Source organism: Acanthochromis polyacanthus, chromosome 4 (assembly GCF_021347895.1).
Source record: "Acanthochromis polyacanthus isolate Apoly-LR-REF ecotype Palm Island chromosome 4, KAUST_Apoly_ChrSc, whole genome shotgun sequence".
Classification (NCBI taxonomy): Eukaryota; Metazoa; Chordata; class Actinopteri; family Pomacentridae; genus Acanthochromis; species Acanthochromis polyacanthus.
In genome coordinates, this window is record NC_067116.1 from 45,570,716 (window position 1) to 45,585,967 (window position 15,252).

At 44.8% G+C, this 15,252-nt stretch overlaps 2 protein-coding genes across 2 annotated transcripts; one reads left to right on the forward strand and one right to left on the reverse strand.

Moving 5' to 3' along the window:
- Positions 1 to 144: 144 nt before the first annotated feature.
- On the reverse strand, positions 145 to 9,711 carry lsm7 (LSM7 homolog, U6 small nuclear RNA and mRNA degradation associated). Its single transcript, XM_022209899.2, has 4 exons — positions 9,655 to 9,711; positions 9,307 to 9,397; positions 7,444 to 7,515; positions 145 to 584 (listed from the first exon to the last, which is right to left on the reverse strand). The coding sequence occupies exons 1-4, from the start codon at positions 9,658 to 9,660 to the stop codon at positions 442 to 444; spliced, it is 312 nt and encodes a 103-aa protein (XP_022065591.1). The 5' UTR covers positions 9,661 to 9,711; the 3' UTR covers positions 145 to 441.
- A 268-nt stretch (positions 9,712 to 9,979) lies between these two features.
- LOC110962043 (kelch-like protein 23) lies at positions 9,980 to 14,890 on the forward strand. Its single transcript, XM_022209898.2, is given in 4 exon segments — positions 9,980 to 10,764; positions 10,767 to 10,955; positions 12,405 to 12,816; positions 13,944 to 14,890. Coding segments are annotated over 4 exon segments (1,683 nt in total). The 5' UTR covers positions 9,980 to 9,986; the 3' UTR covers positions 14,248 to 14,890.
- The last annotated feature ends 362 nt before the right edge of the window (positions 14,891 to 15,252 follow it).

Here is a 15,252-nt window from a genome sequence, read left to right on the forward strand (position 1 = left end):
TTCATAGTATGAAGGTCAGACTTGTCATGGCTTCATTAAACAAACTAAAGTTACTGCACAGAAAACTATTTTTTCACTCTCTTCTAATGCTGGCGTCTAGTTCTGCAGCAATAGTTGTACAAAAACAACCAAACGTAGCCAGGATACACTACATTTTCATTTTATTTTCTTATCAAAACAACAAAGAATAGTAAAAAGTTTACTGATTCTAGATAAAAAGAAACTGAACACTTCCCAAGCCTGTGGGCTCTTTACAAACACAAATCTTTGCAAATCTGCAGACAGAAACAAAAGTGAAGTGCATTCAAATGTCTGTTTGATGATTAACGTAACGCAAGAAAACTGCTCCGTTGTTGAGTTATTAATGGTCTGGATAAAACAAAGAAAAGACAAAAAAACACAATGTTGAAGTGTGAATGGTTGAAAGTCAGCAGCAGAGCGTCAGCCGTCCTGCTGCTGGATGAACGGGTTGGGGATGGCCTCCATGCCGTCCTGAGGGCAGATCAGAACCACAGACGTTCCTCTGCAGACCACCAGGCCCAGCTGCCGGGTGTCTTCTGTCAGCTTCAGCTGGTCGTCTGGATCTGGAGGCGCAGAAGGTACGAGAGTTTAACGTTCCAGGGTCGTCATTTAAACCAAAATACAGACAGACAGGTTTTTGTTATATTACTCAAAGGTTTAACTCAGAACTTTGCATCAGCATAAATACGACACGTGTTCAACAAAAAGAAAACAAAAACAATCAGCTTCTCCATCAGCTCAGATTTGGTTCAGATTTTACTTATTTGGGACCCGAAATGAAGTTCTGTAAATAATTTTGGCTGAATTTTGAGGCTTTCGAATGTTTTCTAGCCTGTGGAATTTGTGTCTTTACATGAACTTTCTGGGCCCAAATTTACTGAACATTTTGTATCGTTCAGGTCCTGGAAGTAAAACTTTAATATAGACCTGCTAGGAAACGTTTGTCTGCGTCCTCACAACATTTCCAGGCACAGGACTCAGACTTTTAGACTTTTTGAACCCTTTAAAGGCCTTCTAGGTGAGAGTTGAAAAATACAAAAACTTCCAAGTCTGAAAACATGAAAAATTCTGTCGAAACATTTCACAGAACTTAGCTTTTAGTCCCAAATATAACAAATAACTAAAGTCTGAACAAAAACAGACACGATGGAGCAAAAAGTGACTGAGTGGCTGCTGCATAAATTACTAGTTTATTTAAAAACAACTGCAGCAGTGGGGGGTCAAGATGAATTTTAATAATCTAATTAATTTAAAAAACCTCAGTGTGTTCTTTGAAATGGAACTGGTACCACTTTACAACAAACCTACTCCAAGTTAAAGGACACGAGGCACCGCTAACCACATGCTGATGCATTTTCCTGAATTAAAGAGCACTTTGAAAACAGCGACAGTGGAGATCGAGGAGGAAGCTGCATGAAATCTGCAGCTCATGGCACGTTGGTGCAGAGATGAACGTTATTTTTCAGTGTTAAAACGTTCACAACAAAACTTTCCACAAAGATGCTACTTCTTCTCAAGTCAACCAGTCCGAAAGCTACACCAGACCGGTCCTAAAGCTAAAGCTACACCAGACCGGTCCTAAAGCTACACCAGACCGGTCCTAAAGCTAAAGCTACACCAGACCGGTCCTAAAGCTAAAGCTACACCAGACCGGTCCTAAAGCTAAAGCTACACCAGACCAGTCCTAAAGCTAAAGCTACACCAGACCGGTCCTAAAGCTAAAGCTACACCAGACCGGTCCTAAAGCTACACCAGATCGGTCCTAAAGCTAAAGCTACACCAGACCGGTCCTAAAGCTAAAGCTACACCAGACCGGTCCTAAAGCTACACCAGACCGGTCCTAAAGCTAAAGCTACACCAGACCGGTCCTAAAGCTAAAGCTACACCAGACCGGTCCTAAAGCTAAAGCTACACCAGACCGGTCCTAAAGCTACACCAGACCGGTCCTAAAGCTACACCAGACCGGTCCTAAAGCTACACCAGACCGGTCCTAAAGCTACACCAGACCGGTCCTAAAGCTAAAGCTACACCAGACCAGTCCTAAAGCTAAAGCTACACCAGACCAGTCCTAAAGCTAAAGCTACACCAGACCAGTCCTAAAGCTAAAGCTACACCAGACCGGTCCTAAAGCTACACCAGACCGGTCCTAAAGCTACACCAGACCGGTCCTAAAGCTAAAGCTACACCAGACCGGTCCTAAAGCTAAAGCTACACCAGACCGGTCCTAAAGCTAAAGCTACACCAGACCGGTCCTAAAGCTACACCAGACCGGTCCTAAAGCTAAAGCTACACCAGACCGGTCCTAAAGCTACAGCTGCACCAGACCGGTCCTAAAGCTAAAGCTACACCAGACCGGTCCTAAAGCTAAAGCTACACCAGACCGGTCCTAAAGCTACACCAGACCGGTCCTAAAGCTAAAGCTACACCAGACCGGTCCTAAAGCTACAGCTACACCAGACCGGTCCTAAAGCTAAAGCTACACCAGACCGGTCCTAAAGCTAAAGCTACACCAGACCGGTCCTAAAGCTACAGCTACACCAGACCGGTCCTAAAGCTAAAGCTACACCAGACCGGTCCTAAAGCTACAGCTACACCAGACCGGTCCTAAAGCTACACCAGACCGGTCCTAAAGCTAAAGCCACACCAGACCGGTCCTAAAGCTACACCAGACCGGTCCTAAAGCTAAAGCTACACCAGACCGGTCCTAAAGCTACACCAGACCGGTCCTAAAGCTACACCAGACCGGTCCTAAAGCTAAAGCTACACCAGACCGGTCCTAAAGCTAAAGCTACACCAGACCGGTCCTAAAGCTAAAGCTACACCAGACCGGTCCTAAAGCTACACCAGACCGGTCCTAAAGCTACACCAGACCGGTCCTAAAGCTACACCAGACCGGTCCTAAAGCTACACCAGACCGGTCCTAAAGCTAAAGCTACACCAGACCGGTCCTAAAGCTAAAGCTACACCAGACCAGTCCTAAAGCTAAAGCTACACCAGACCGGTCCTAAAGCTAAAGCTACACCAGACCGGTCCTAAAGCTACACCAGACCGGTCCTAAAGCTACACCAGACCGGTCCTAAAGCTAAAGCTACACCAGACCGGTCCTAAAGCTACACCAGACCGGTCCGAAAGCTACACCAGACCGGTCCTAAAGCTAAAGCTACACCAGACCGGTCCTAAAGCTAAAGCTACACCAGACCGGTCCTAAAGCTACACCAGACCGGTCCTAAAGCTACACCAGACCGGTCCTAAAGCTAAAGCTACACCAGACCGGTCCTAAAGCTAAAGCTACACCAGACCAGTCCTAAAGCTACACCAGACCGGTCCTAAAGCTAAAGCTACACCAGACCGGTCCTAAAGCTAAAGCTACACCAGACCAGTCCTAAAGCTACACCAGACCGGTCCTAAAGCTAAAGCTACACCAGACCAGTCCTAAAGCTACACCAGACCTGTCCTAAAGCTAAAGCTACACCAGACCGGTCCTAAAGCTACACCAGACCGGTCCTAAAGCTACACCAGACCGGTCCTAAAGCTAAAGCTACACCAGACCGGTCCTAAAGCTAAAGCTACACCAGACCGGTCCTAAAGCTACACCAGACCGGTCCTAAAGCTAAAGCTACACCAGACCGGTCCTAAAGCTACAGCTGCACCAGACCGGTCCTAAAGCTACACCAGACCGGTCCTAAAGCTAAAGCTACACCAGACCGGTCCTAAAGCTAAAGCTACACCAGACCGGTCCTAAAGCTACAGCTACACCAGACCGGTCCTAAAGCTAAAGCTACACCAGACCGGTCCTAAAGCTAAAGCTACACCAGACCGGTCCTAAAGCTACAGCTACACCAGACCGGTCCTAAAGCTACAGCTACACCAGACCGGTCCTAAAGCTAAAGCTACACCAGACCGGTCCTAAAGCTACAGCTACACCAGACCGGTCCTAAAGCTACACCAGACCGGTCCTAAAGCTAAAGCCACACCAGACCGGTCCTAAAGCTACACCAGACCGGTCCTAAAGCTAAAGCCACACCAGACCGGTCCTAAAGCTAAAGCTACACCAGACCGGTCCTAAAGCTACACCAGACCGGTCCTAAAGCTAAAGCCACACCAGACCGGTCCTAAAGCTAAAGCTACACCAGACCAGTCCTAAAGCTACACCAGACCGGTCCTAAAGCTAAAGCTACACCAGACCAGTCCGACAGCTACACCAGACCAGTCCTAAAGCTACACCAGACCGGTCCTAAAGCTACACCAGACCAGTCCTAAAGCTACACCAGACCAGTCCTAAAGCTAAAGCTACACCAGACCGGTCCTAAAGCTAAAGCTACACCAGACCGGTCCTAAAGCTACACCAGACCGGTCCTAAAGCTACACCAGACCGGTCCTAAAGCTACACCAGACCAGTCCTAAAGCTAAAGCTACACCAGACCGGTCCTAAAGCTAAAGCTACACCAGACCGGTCCTAAAGCTAAAGCTACACCAGACCGGTCCTAAAGCTAAAGCTACACCAGACCGGTCCTAAAGCTAAAGCTACACCAGACCGGTCCTAAAGCTACACCAGACCGGTCCTAAAGCTACAGCTACACCAGACCGGTCCTAAAGCTACACCAGACCAGTCCTAAAGCTACAGCTACACCAGACCGGTCCTAAAGCTAAAGCTACACCAGACCGGTCCTAAAGCTACACCAGACCGGTCCTAAAGCTACACCAGACCGGTCCTAAAGCTAAAGCTACACCAGACCGGTCCTAAAGCTACACCAGACCAGTCCTAAAGCTACAGCTACACCAGACCGGTCCTAAAGCTAAAGCTACACCAGACCGGTCCTAAAGCTAAAGCTACACCAGACCAGTCCTAAAGCTACACCAGACCGGTCCTAAAGCTACAGCTACACCAGACCGGTCCTAAAGCTAAAGCTACACCAGACCGGTCCTAAAGCTAAAGCTACACCAGACCGGTCCTAAAGCTAAAGCTACACCAGACCGGTCCTAAAGCTACACCAGACCGGTCCTAAAGCTACACCAGACCGGTCCTAAAGCTACAGCTGCACCAGACCGGTCCTAAAGCTACAGCTGCACCAGACCGGTCCTACAGCTACACCAGACCGGTCCTAAAGCTAAAGCTACACCAGACCGGTCCTAAAGCTAAAGCTACACCAGACCAGTCCTAAAGCTACACCAGACCGGTCCTAAAGCTACAGCTACACCAGACCGGTCCTAAAGCTACAGCTACACCAGACCGGTCCTAAAGCTACAGCTACACCAGACCGGTCCTAAAGCTACACCAGACCGGTCCTAAAGCTACACCAGACCGGTCCTACAGCTACACCAGACCGGTCCTAAAGCTACAGCTGCACCAGACCGGTCCTACAGCTACACCAGACCGGTCCTAAAGCTACACCAGACCGGTCCTAAAGCTACAGCTGCACCAGACCGGTCCTACAGCTACACCAGACCGGTCCTAAAGCTACACCAGACCGGTCCTAAAGCTACAGCTGCACCAGACCGGTCCTAAAGCTACAGCTGCACCAGACCGGTCCTACAGCTACACCAGACCGGTCCTAAAGCTAAAGCTACACCAGACCGGTCCTAAAGCTAAAGCTACACCAGACCAGTCCTAAAGCTACACCAGACCAGTCCTAAAGCTACACCAGACCGGTCCTAAAGCTACAGCTACACCAGACCGGTCCTAAAGCTAAAGCTACACCAGACGGGTCCTAAAGCTACAGCTGCACCAGACCGGTCCTACAGCTACACCAGACCGGTCCTAAAGCTACACCAGACCGGTCCTAAAGCTACAGCTGCACCAGACCGGTCCTAAAGCTACACCAGACCGGTCCTAAAGCTAAAGCTACACCAGACCGGTCCTAAAGCTAAAGCTACACCAGACCGGTCCTAAAGCTAAAGCCACACCAGACCGGTCCTAAAGCTAAAGCCACACCAGACCGGTCCTACAGCTACACCAGACCGGTCCTACAGCTACACCAGACCGGTCCTACAGCTACACCAGACCGGTCCTAAAGCTACACCAGACCGGTCCTAAAGCTACACCAGACCGGTCCTAAAGCTACACCAGACCGGTCCTAAAGCTACACCAGACCGGTCCTAAAGCTACACCAGACCGGTCCTAAAGCTACACCAGACCGGTCCTAAAGCTACACCAGACCGGTCCTACAGCTACACCAGACCGGTCCTAAAGCTAAAGCTACACCAGACCGGTCCTACAGCTACACCAGACCGGTCCTACAGCTACACCAGACCGGTCCTACAGCTACACCAGACCGGTCCTAAAGCTACACCAGACCGGTCCTAAAGCTACACCAGACCGGTCCTAAAGCTGCACCAGACCGGTCCTAAAGCTGCACCAGACCGGTCCTACAGCTACACCAGACCGGTCCTACAGCTACACCAGACCGGTCCTACAGCTACACCAGACCGGTCCTACAGCTACACCAGACCGGTCCTAAAGCTACACCAGACCGGTCCTAAAGCTACACCAGACCGGTCCTAAAGCTACACCAGACCGGTCCTAAAGCTACACCAGACCGGTCCTACAGCTACACCAGACCGGTCCTACAGCTACACCAGACCGGTCCTACAGCTACACCAGACCGGTCCTACAGCTACACCAGACCGGTCCTAAAGCTACACCAGACCGGTCCTACAGCTACACCAGACCGGTCCTAAAGCTACACCAGACCGGTCCTAAAGCTAAAGCTACACCAGACCGGTCCTAAAGCTAAAGCTACACCAGACCGGTCCTAAAGCTAAAGCTACACCAGACCGGTCCTAAAGCTAAAGCTACACCAGACCGGTCCTAAAGCTACAGCTACACCAGACCGGTCCTAAAGCTAAAGCTACACCAGACCGGTCCTAAAGCTACACCAGACCGGTCCTAAAGCTAAAGCTACACCAGACCGGTCCTAAAGCTAAAGCTACACCAGACCGGTCCTAAAGCTAAAGCTACACCAGACCGGTCCTAAAGCTAAAGCTACACCAGACCGGTCCTAAAGCTAAAGCTACACCAGACCGGTCCTAAAGCTACACCAGACCGGTCCTACAGCTACACCAGACCGGTCCTACAGCTACACCAGACCGGTCCTACAGCTACACCAGACCGGTCCTAAAGCTAAAGCTACACCAGACCAGTCCTAAAGCTAAAGCTACACCAGACCGGTCCTACAGCTACACCAGACCAGTCCTAAAGCTACACCAGACCGGTCCTAAAGCTACACCAGACCGGTCCTAAAGCTAAAGCTACACCAGACCAGTCCTAAAGCTACACCAGACCTGTCCTAAAGCTAAAGCTACACCAGACCAGTCCTAAAGCTACACCAGACCAGTCCTAAAGCTAAAGCTACACCAGACCAGTCCTAAAGCTACACCAGACCGGTCCTCTCTGCAGCAATCTGACGTCTACATATCACTTACCTCGCATGTACTCGATGGTGCCGTCCAGCACCAGGTTCAGTAGAGGATCAAAGCCTTTCAGGACTCCGCTGGCTGAGGAGGAAACACAGCATGAAGCTTACATGATTCAACAAAAAACAAACATGTTCTGATTCCTGAAAGTGCAACAAGAAAATGGAGATTGAAGTCCAACACCCGACTGGAATGTACTGAACAAATGAGCTGGGGCTGCAGCGGTTCCTAAAAGCTAAATTCTCGGTATCACTGTGTGTTTACTATTCATAGGCAAGCTAACAAGGATCAGAGAGGTTCACCACGAAAACACAGAAATGTGTACAGCAGCTATTAGAAACATATGAAGAATTCAAACATTCAATGATAAAAAAACATCATTCAGTAAAAACAAAAAACACAGAAGCCACCAAAAACAGAAACAGAGAAAGAAAGGCCGTTAGCCACCCATTTCTTCATCTTTACTATCATGGATCCTTCGTGAAATGAGGCTTCATTGATGTACGATTTGCACATTAAAATTATTCTCCAACCTAAACCTGACGGTACAAAATCACAAAACGCTTTTTCTTAACTTGTTCTCCACACATGCAGCAACTTTTCAACAGTTACAGTCTTACAATTAAATAAAAGATAAATCAAGTGCTTGATAAATTCTTCTATGCAGTCAGTAAAAACAGAAAACTTGTAGATTATTAAAAGTATTTTATATGAAAATGCAGAGGCTATTTATGGATCACATTAAATCTCAGCTGAAAATGCTGAGGGCAGATCTTCCCTCATACATGTTCACTTCTTTGACGTTGTTCTAACCCTCATGTCATCCTGCACGCCAACTTGACACGTTTTAAAGTTTGAAAATGTGGAGAAAAACATTTTCACAGTGAAACTTCTGATGTCCACATTTTCTGCAGTTTTGGGAAATCTTTGAACATTTTTTGGTGGAAAAAAAAGAAACGTTAATGTTTTTTCAGAACATTCACAAAAAAAATCAACCAAAACTCACTGGATTTTGGTTGATTTTTATGTGAATGTTCTTAAAGAAAATATCTGAAGTTTTACTGACATATAAGGAGTCACTTTAGATATTTTTTAGGATTATTTGGGAAGATTTTAAATCATTTTTTGAAAAATATTTACAAGAATTTTCTTGCCAAATTTGCGCAATTTTTTTTAAATCAAACTTTTAAGGGAAAATTTTAAGGAATTATTGGAATTTTCTTCCTGAAGGTTTTTTAAATTTTCATAAATTTGGTGTATTTTTTGCTGAATTTTTGGATTTTTTTCAGATGAGGAAATAATATTTTTGGTTCCCATAAATGAGGACAACAGGAGGGTTAATATATCAATACATTTTTAAACACAGTGTCCTACGTGGAAGATAAAGAACAGAGGCAGGTGGATTTTTACGACAATTCTGGTCAATATAGTTTCATTTTTTCCAGTTGTGCTGTTAACTACTTTATGCAGCCATAATCATTCTGTTAGGTAATTTAAATTGAGACTTATTTACTACAGCAGACCATACAAATGAGCAATTCTCAGTCTACATCTCATCATTTATCTTGGAGTAATGCATTTCATTTATTGTTTATTTAACTAGATTTTCCTCTAAACTTCAAATTATGAACTGAAAGTGGTTAATAAAGTCAAATAACATGGAGACAGAGCAGACAATCAGTGGAAAAACCTGACAGCTAACCTGTTTTGAACCAGGTTAGTTTCCCAGCGACAGTTCTCAGAGTAGTTGAGCTTGAATTACGGTGAATTTAAACCTAATTCAGACTAACTGAGAAACACCTGGTTTACTTGTTAAACTCGCTGTATAAATCAGCCCCCCGGTTAGCTTTAGCGTGTTAGCAGCCCTCCTACCTTCTCGTCCACCTTGAAACTTCACACGAATCGGCTTGTCGATGTATTTGGACAAGTCGAAGATGCTCTCCTTCTTCTTCTTCTCTTTATCCTGCAGAAAACACCGACAGGTTGTGTTTAAATCACATGTGAGCTAACCGCTAACAGACACTTAGCCTGATGCTAGCACAGCGGCTAGCGGAGTTAGCAAACATGAGAAAAACACAACGTATTCTGATAAAATAGCTGCTCAGCACCTCAGCTCGTGTTCGGAGTAAACTCGGTTATTTGCTAACAGTATATGTGGTTATAAAATGGATAAAAAGCTGAAAAGTTGCTTGAATGGATGCGAAAGTCCTACGAACTCACCGCCATCTTTGCTGTGTGACACGGAAGTTAAACTGTGACCTCAGAAGCGCTCCACCAATCAAATCGCCGAGCGCCTGGACCTGACGTCACTAGAGTTTATTCATTTTTTGGTTTTAATTCCATTAAATTTAGTTTAACAGTAAGATAGTACGCGTTAAATTATAACTATTTGGCATAGTGTTGTTATAATTAACATATTTTATTATTGTGTTTTCAGCTGCTGACCTCCATTTTTCCGTATTGTGTCAGTCTGTCAGGGGGAAAGTCTATTAATACCAGCAGCTGAACTTCTGAAACCAGAGCAAGGCCCTGAGGTGCTGGTTTGTTGTGACATGGCCTGCAGAGCTGACACTGAACTGCAACCTCACAGCTTTGAACTGCCTCTGCTGCCTGAACAAATAAGCCAAAAGGAGGAGGAAGAACCTGCTGTGGAACCTGACATGATCCCTGATGTCACTCTGAAGGTGGAAGGAGAGAGTTTCTTCGTGAACCGAGGACGTCTGGCCCTCCAGAGCCCCTACTTCAGAGCTCTGTTCTTCGGCTGTGGCGTGGAGAGCAGTAGGAGGAGGATTGAGATCAAAGGTGTGAACGTGGAACATTTCAGGGTTTTGATGGAACACAGCAGAACGTGTAACCTCGCTCTAGACAGAGATAATGTAGTGGAGATCCTCCGGACAGCAGATTATTTGCAGCTGGAGCGAGCCAGGCTGCTCTGCTCTAAGTTCCTGGAGCGTGAGCTGCACCTGAGCAACTGTCTGGGAATGATGGCGTTCGCCTGGCAGCTGGGATGTTCTCAGCTCTACACCGCAGCCAGACAGGTGGCGCTCACTCACTTCTCTGCCATCTGCACCCAGGAGGATTTTCTGTCTCTTCCCAAGGAGTCCATAGCAGATCTGCTGGCCAGTGATGACCTGACCATCATTAAAGATGACCTGGCCTTAGAGGCCGTCCTGCACTGGGTGGCGTTTGACCCCAAACGAGAGGAAGACTTCCTGGAGCTCATGGAGCTGGTGAGGCCAGAGACTCTGTCTCTACCGTTTCTCACCGAACTTCTGACCAGGATGAAAAGTTCCGACCCCAGAGCCAAACTCATCTGCAAGCTGAACCAACACTTCCAGCGTCCTGGTCGATGGGCCGGTCGGTGAGGAGGACCAGGGCCGGGGAGACTCTGTTCGTCCTCGGCGGGCCTCACGATCAGGAGCAACAGCAGCTGTACCGGTTTCACCCGCTCAGTGGACGATGGCAGAGGTGTTCACCGCTGCAGAGGAAGAACCTCACGCAGTACTCTGTAGCTGCAGCAGGTAGAGTAGCACCACGAGGACAGGAATTAGCCCTCCTGTTGTCCTCATATACAGGCACCAAAAAATACAGTTTCCATGTCTGAAAAAATACAAAAATTCTGCCAACCCCCCCCCCAGATTTCTGACAATTTGCAAAACCTTCAGGAAGAAAATTCCAAGAATTCCTTAAAAGGTTCCCTTAAAAGTTTTCTTTTAAAATTTTCAAAAAATGAGTAAAAATCTTCCAAAAAATCCTAAAAGTATCTAAAGCGATTACATATATATCAGTAAAACTTCTAATATTTTCTTTCAGAACATTCAGAAAAAAATCAACCAAAATCCAGATTCCAGATCTTTGATTTTTTGTGACTGTTCTTAAGAAACATTTTTAACATTTTTTCTCCCAAAAAATGTTCAAAGATTTCCCAAAAGTGTTGAAAATGTGGACATCAGAAGTTTCACTGTGAAAATATATATTTATTTTTTCCATCTTCAATCTTTAAAACGGGTTAATTTGACCCACAGGACGACACGAGGGTTAAAGTGATAATCAGGGAGGAGATGAAGGCGTGTTTGTTTCTGTGTGAGAGGTGTAAATGCAGAATGTCATCTTTCACACAACAGACATCAGAATTGTCTTTTTTTTTGTCAAATTATTGAGCAACAACATTATTTCAATGTGTTTATCCTGTAAAATTAACTCACAGAACAGTGTAAAAACAGAAGTCCACTGACAAAAACAGATTTCAAAGTAGAGACAGAATAAAAACACACAAATATGAGTCAAGTCCATATTTGCAGAAACAGTACATTGTTTGTATCGACATCATTCTGTCAGATGTGGAAAGTTCCATCAATATAAGGTTATGTTCTTGTTTGTGCATTAGGTGGCGCTGTTTCTATTCTAAGGAGTGGGCTGAAACATAACTGACTACATCCAATTCAGTTTGAACTGGATTTATTAAAAAGACAGCCTGCTGCGGTGTTGCATCTCATTTTCATTTTTAAAGGGTCCTAAAACACAAATGCAAAACACACATAAATGTATTTATTTGATTGTTTGACAGCATCACAGTTGCCTGATATTATGATATTTACAGTCATGGAAAAAATTATTATTACCCTTGTGTTCTACAGTTTCTTGTTCATTTTAATGCCTGGTACATTCAGGTACGTTCATTTGGACAAACATAATGAAAAAAACAAACATAGCTCATGAGTTTAATTTAGGAGCTGATACCAGACATTCTCCATGGTTTTCTTCATAGTAACCAAAATCACTTCAGTTCTGACAGCTTTTAGGATTCCATAGATTACGACATAAGATCACCTGTTAAGTAAATAATTCATAAAAACAGTATAAAAAGTAGTTTCTCAACAGATTTACTGCAGGTACTGTTTTTAATAAATTATACCCAGAATTAGACGCTTGCTGTGATGTTATCCATTATTTTTGTCCTCATTATTCAGGTGACAGCGTGGTTGTGACGGGTGGCTACTTCCGGGACGTGCTGTGGTTCAGCGTGGACTGGGTCCGGATCTATGAAGTTGGGAACCAGCGCTGGGTGGACGGTCCGGCCCTGCAGAAGTCCAGACACAGTCACTGCTCGGTGGGGCTGGGCTCGGCTCTGTACGTCCTGGGAGGCAGCATGGACGAAGGCCTGGTGGCCGACGTGGAGAGGCTGGTGCTGGGGTCCGAGGGGGGCTGGGAGGCGGTGAGGCCCCTGGTCCGGGCCGTGGAGAGGGCCGCCTCTGCTGCTCTGGACTCCTGCATCTATGTAGCCTGTGGCCTGGATGAAAACGGGGAAGTTTACGCAGGAATCCAGAGGTACGTGGTGAAGGAGGACCAGTGGGACGTGCTGTCCTACTCTCCATTTCCACGGTGAGTGAACTTCCAACAGCTTTCAGGAACACAAAAAAAGCACTCAGAGAGCAGTCCTCCTCCAAAGCTGCTCAGTCGTCGTATCATTTGTGACGGGTGAAATCTTTAAAAAATTTGTGGCAAAAAACACAGTACCATAGAATGTTTCCATTTAATATAGATGAACCCACAAACTAAATGACCTTGTTCTTAGTACAGGTGTGTATTCTGCACATGTACGTTATGTATGGATACTGGATCACATGATCTAAATATGTAGTGGGTGACAGGAATTGATGAGACTCAAACACCCCCACAATTTACAGGAGGTCCTCGTTTTACGACGTCCTCCACCTACAGCGTTCCATCGTTACGTCAGAACTGGTTACATGGAACTAGTTGACGAGCAGAGCGGATGAATACGTCGTCATACGGCGCTATCAGACGGCTTTGTTTCCATTCTCTGGTTGTACTCCACATTGGATTGTGCTAAATTCACTAACTTTTTGTCCTTCATTAAGGCAGACTCTTCTGATACTTGGAAGAAAAGGAAAGCCGTCTCCATGGAAGTGAAATTAGACAAATAAAATGCTGGGAACAGAAACAGCGATAAACACTGGCATCATTAGATCACGTTGTAAAAACAGTGCAACCTATTCTGGTATCTTCTAGTAAGATGATTCATACATGCATGAAAGTCGTTGGTATTCATGACTTTTTAGAAGAACTGATCGATATCGTGATGCACATAACACCTTTGTTGACACTTTTGCTGGAGTTCCGACTTATGACAAAATCGGCTTGTGTCGATGTGGAGGACCAGAAACCCAGCATCAGCAGAGGACTCCAGTAATCAGTTGTTCCTTTATCATTTCCACAGGTACAGTGACGCCGTGCTGTTATCTGCCAACGATACAGAAATCTTTAACCAATCCATGGATCCAGACTATAAGCTGCATCACTGCCAGAATCTGATCACTTGGTCCTTGAGTCATTTCTGACCTTCAAGGAAAATTTCATCCAAATCTGTTGGTCTGTTTTAGAGTGATGCTGCTGACGGACGGACAGATGCTGATCGTCACGTAACTCCTAGGCGGAGTAAAAAGATAAGCAGAAAGATTAACAATCTTTTTTAAACTCTCCCTCAGATACGACCTGGTTGCCACTGAGCTGAACGGCGCCCTCTACCTGTTCGGAGGTCAGGCGCTGCGGTTGGACGTGGAGACGGACGAGTGGACGGAGCTGGATGAAGACTGTCTGAGCAGTAAGTTCTTCTGTGGCTGCTCCACCGTCGCCGGACAGATTTACCTCCTCAGTGAGAGGAAGAGCAACAAAGCTTCTCCCAACATGGTGCTGTTAGACTCCTACATAGACACCTGCATCCAGGTGGACGATAACATCCCCTGTCCTGTTCCCCTCAGAGGCTGCGTCACCGTCAGGATGGACACATGATGGAGGGAGTTCTGTGCATTCAAAGTGTTTTTCTTGCCTTTAACGTCCTCTCCGGCTGTTGATTTCACCTCTAAAAACTTCCATCTGTGTAGTAAAGCTGTTTATCAGGTTTTCTTTTCCATGACAGTAATCTCCTCCTGCCTTACAATGGTAATCATCATTTCTGTTTAAAATCTGTGAAACTACACAGAAAAAAAATCTGGAGAAAAAATGCAGTATGGCTGCCAGAACAAATAATAAAAACAACAAACACTGGAACACTGTAATGTTCAAAAATTTTAAAAATAACCATAAATATCTGTGAAATAATTGTAATTTTTGCTGATATAAATTCAGTAAACGGTGTCATTTTGTGGTCACACATTGTAAACGAGTACATTATTATTTGTTATAATTTTTATCAGATCTTTGAGGTGGACATGCTGTAGCTTTTGTTGTTTTTTTTTTTACAGTTACTATGTAGACAATTGTTTTCTGTAATTTTACTAGATATTATTTGTAATTGAACAATCAGGGAAAATCTGTAAAACAACAGCTTTTTATTTAACCTTATCTTAAATTAATAAGCAAATTACTATGTGGAAAATGACAGACTTGTGATGGAGACATTATCTCCAATTTTGGCCTGTATTTTTAAAGATGACATTTACTACATATTATCTGTAATTTAAACAAAACATGACAAACCTGTAAAATCAGAAACACCAAAAAATACCATTTTAAATCCTTAATATTCATTTTTTTCAACAAGAAATATCTGTAAAATTCTGTTGTTTTGTTTTGTTGATTTAAACACAGTAAATGATGTCATTTTATAGTCACACATTGTAAAAAAAAATATTATTATTTGTAAAAATACAGATTTTTGATGTGGACATTATTTACAGTTTTGGACATTTTTTGCTTGTTTTTTTATTTTGTTTGTCTTTTACTGTTGTCATGTAAATACATTTTTTCTGTAATTTTACTAGATATTATTTGGAATTGAATGAAACAGGTGGAAAT

Coding starts and splice junctions, on each gene's coding strand:
- lsm7 (XM_022209899.2), bottom strand. Junction 7,516..9,306: donor GTTTCAAGGTGGACGAGAAG/GTAGGAGGGCTG, acceptor TTTCCTCCTCAG/CCAGCGGAGTCCTGAAAGGC. Junction 585..7,443: donor CACCATCGAGTACATGCGAG/GTAAGTGATATG, acceptor CTGCGCCTCCAG/ATCCAGACGACCAGCTGAAG.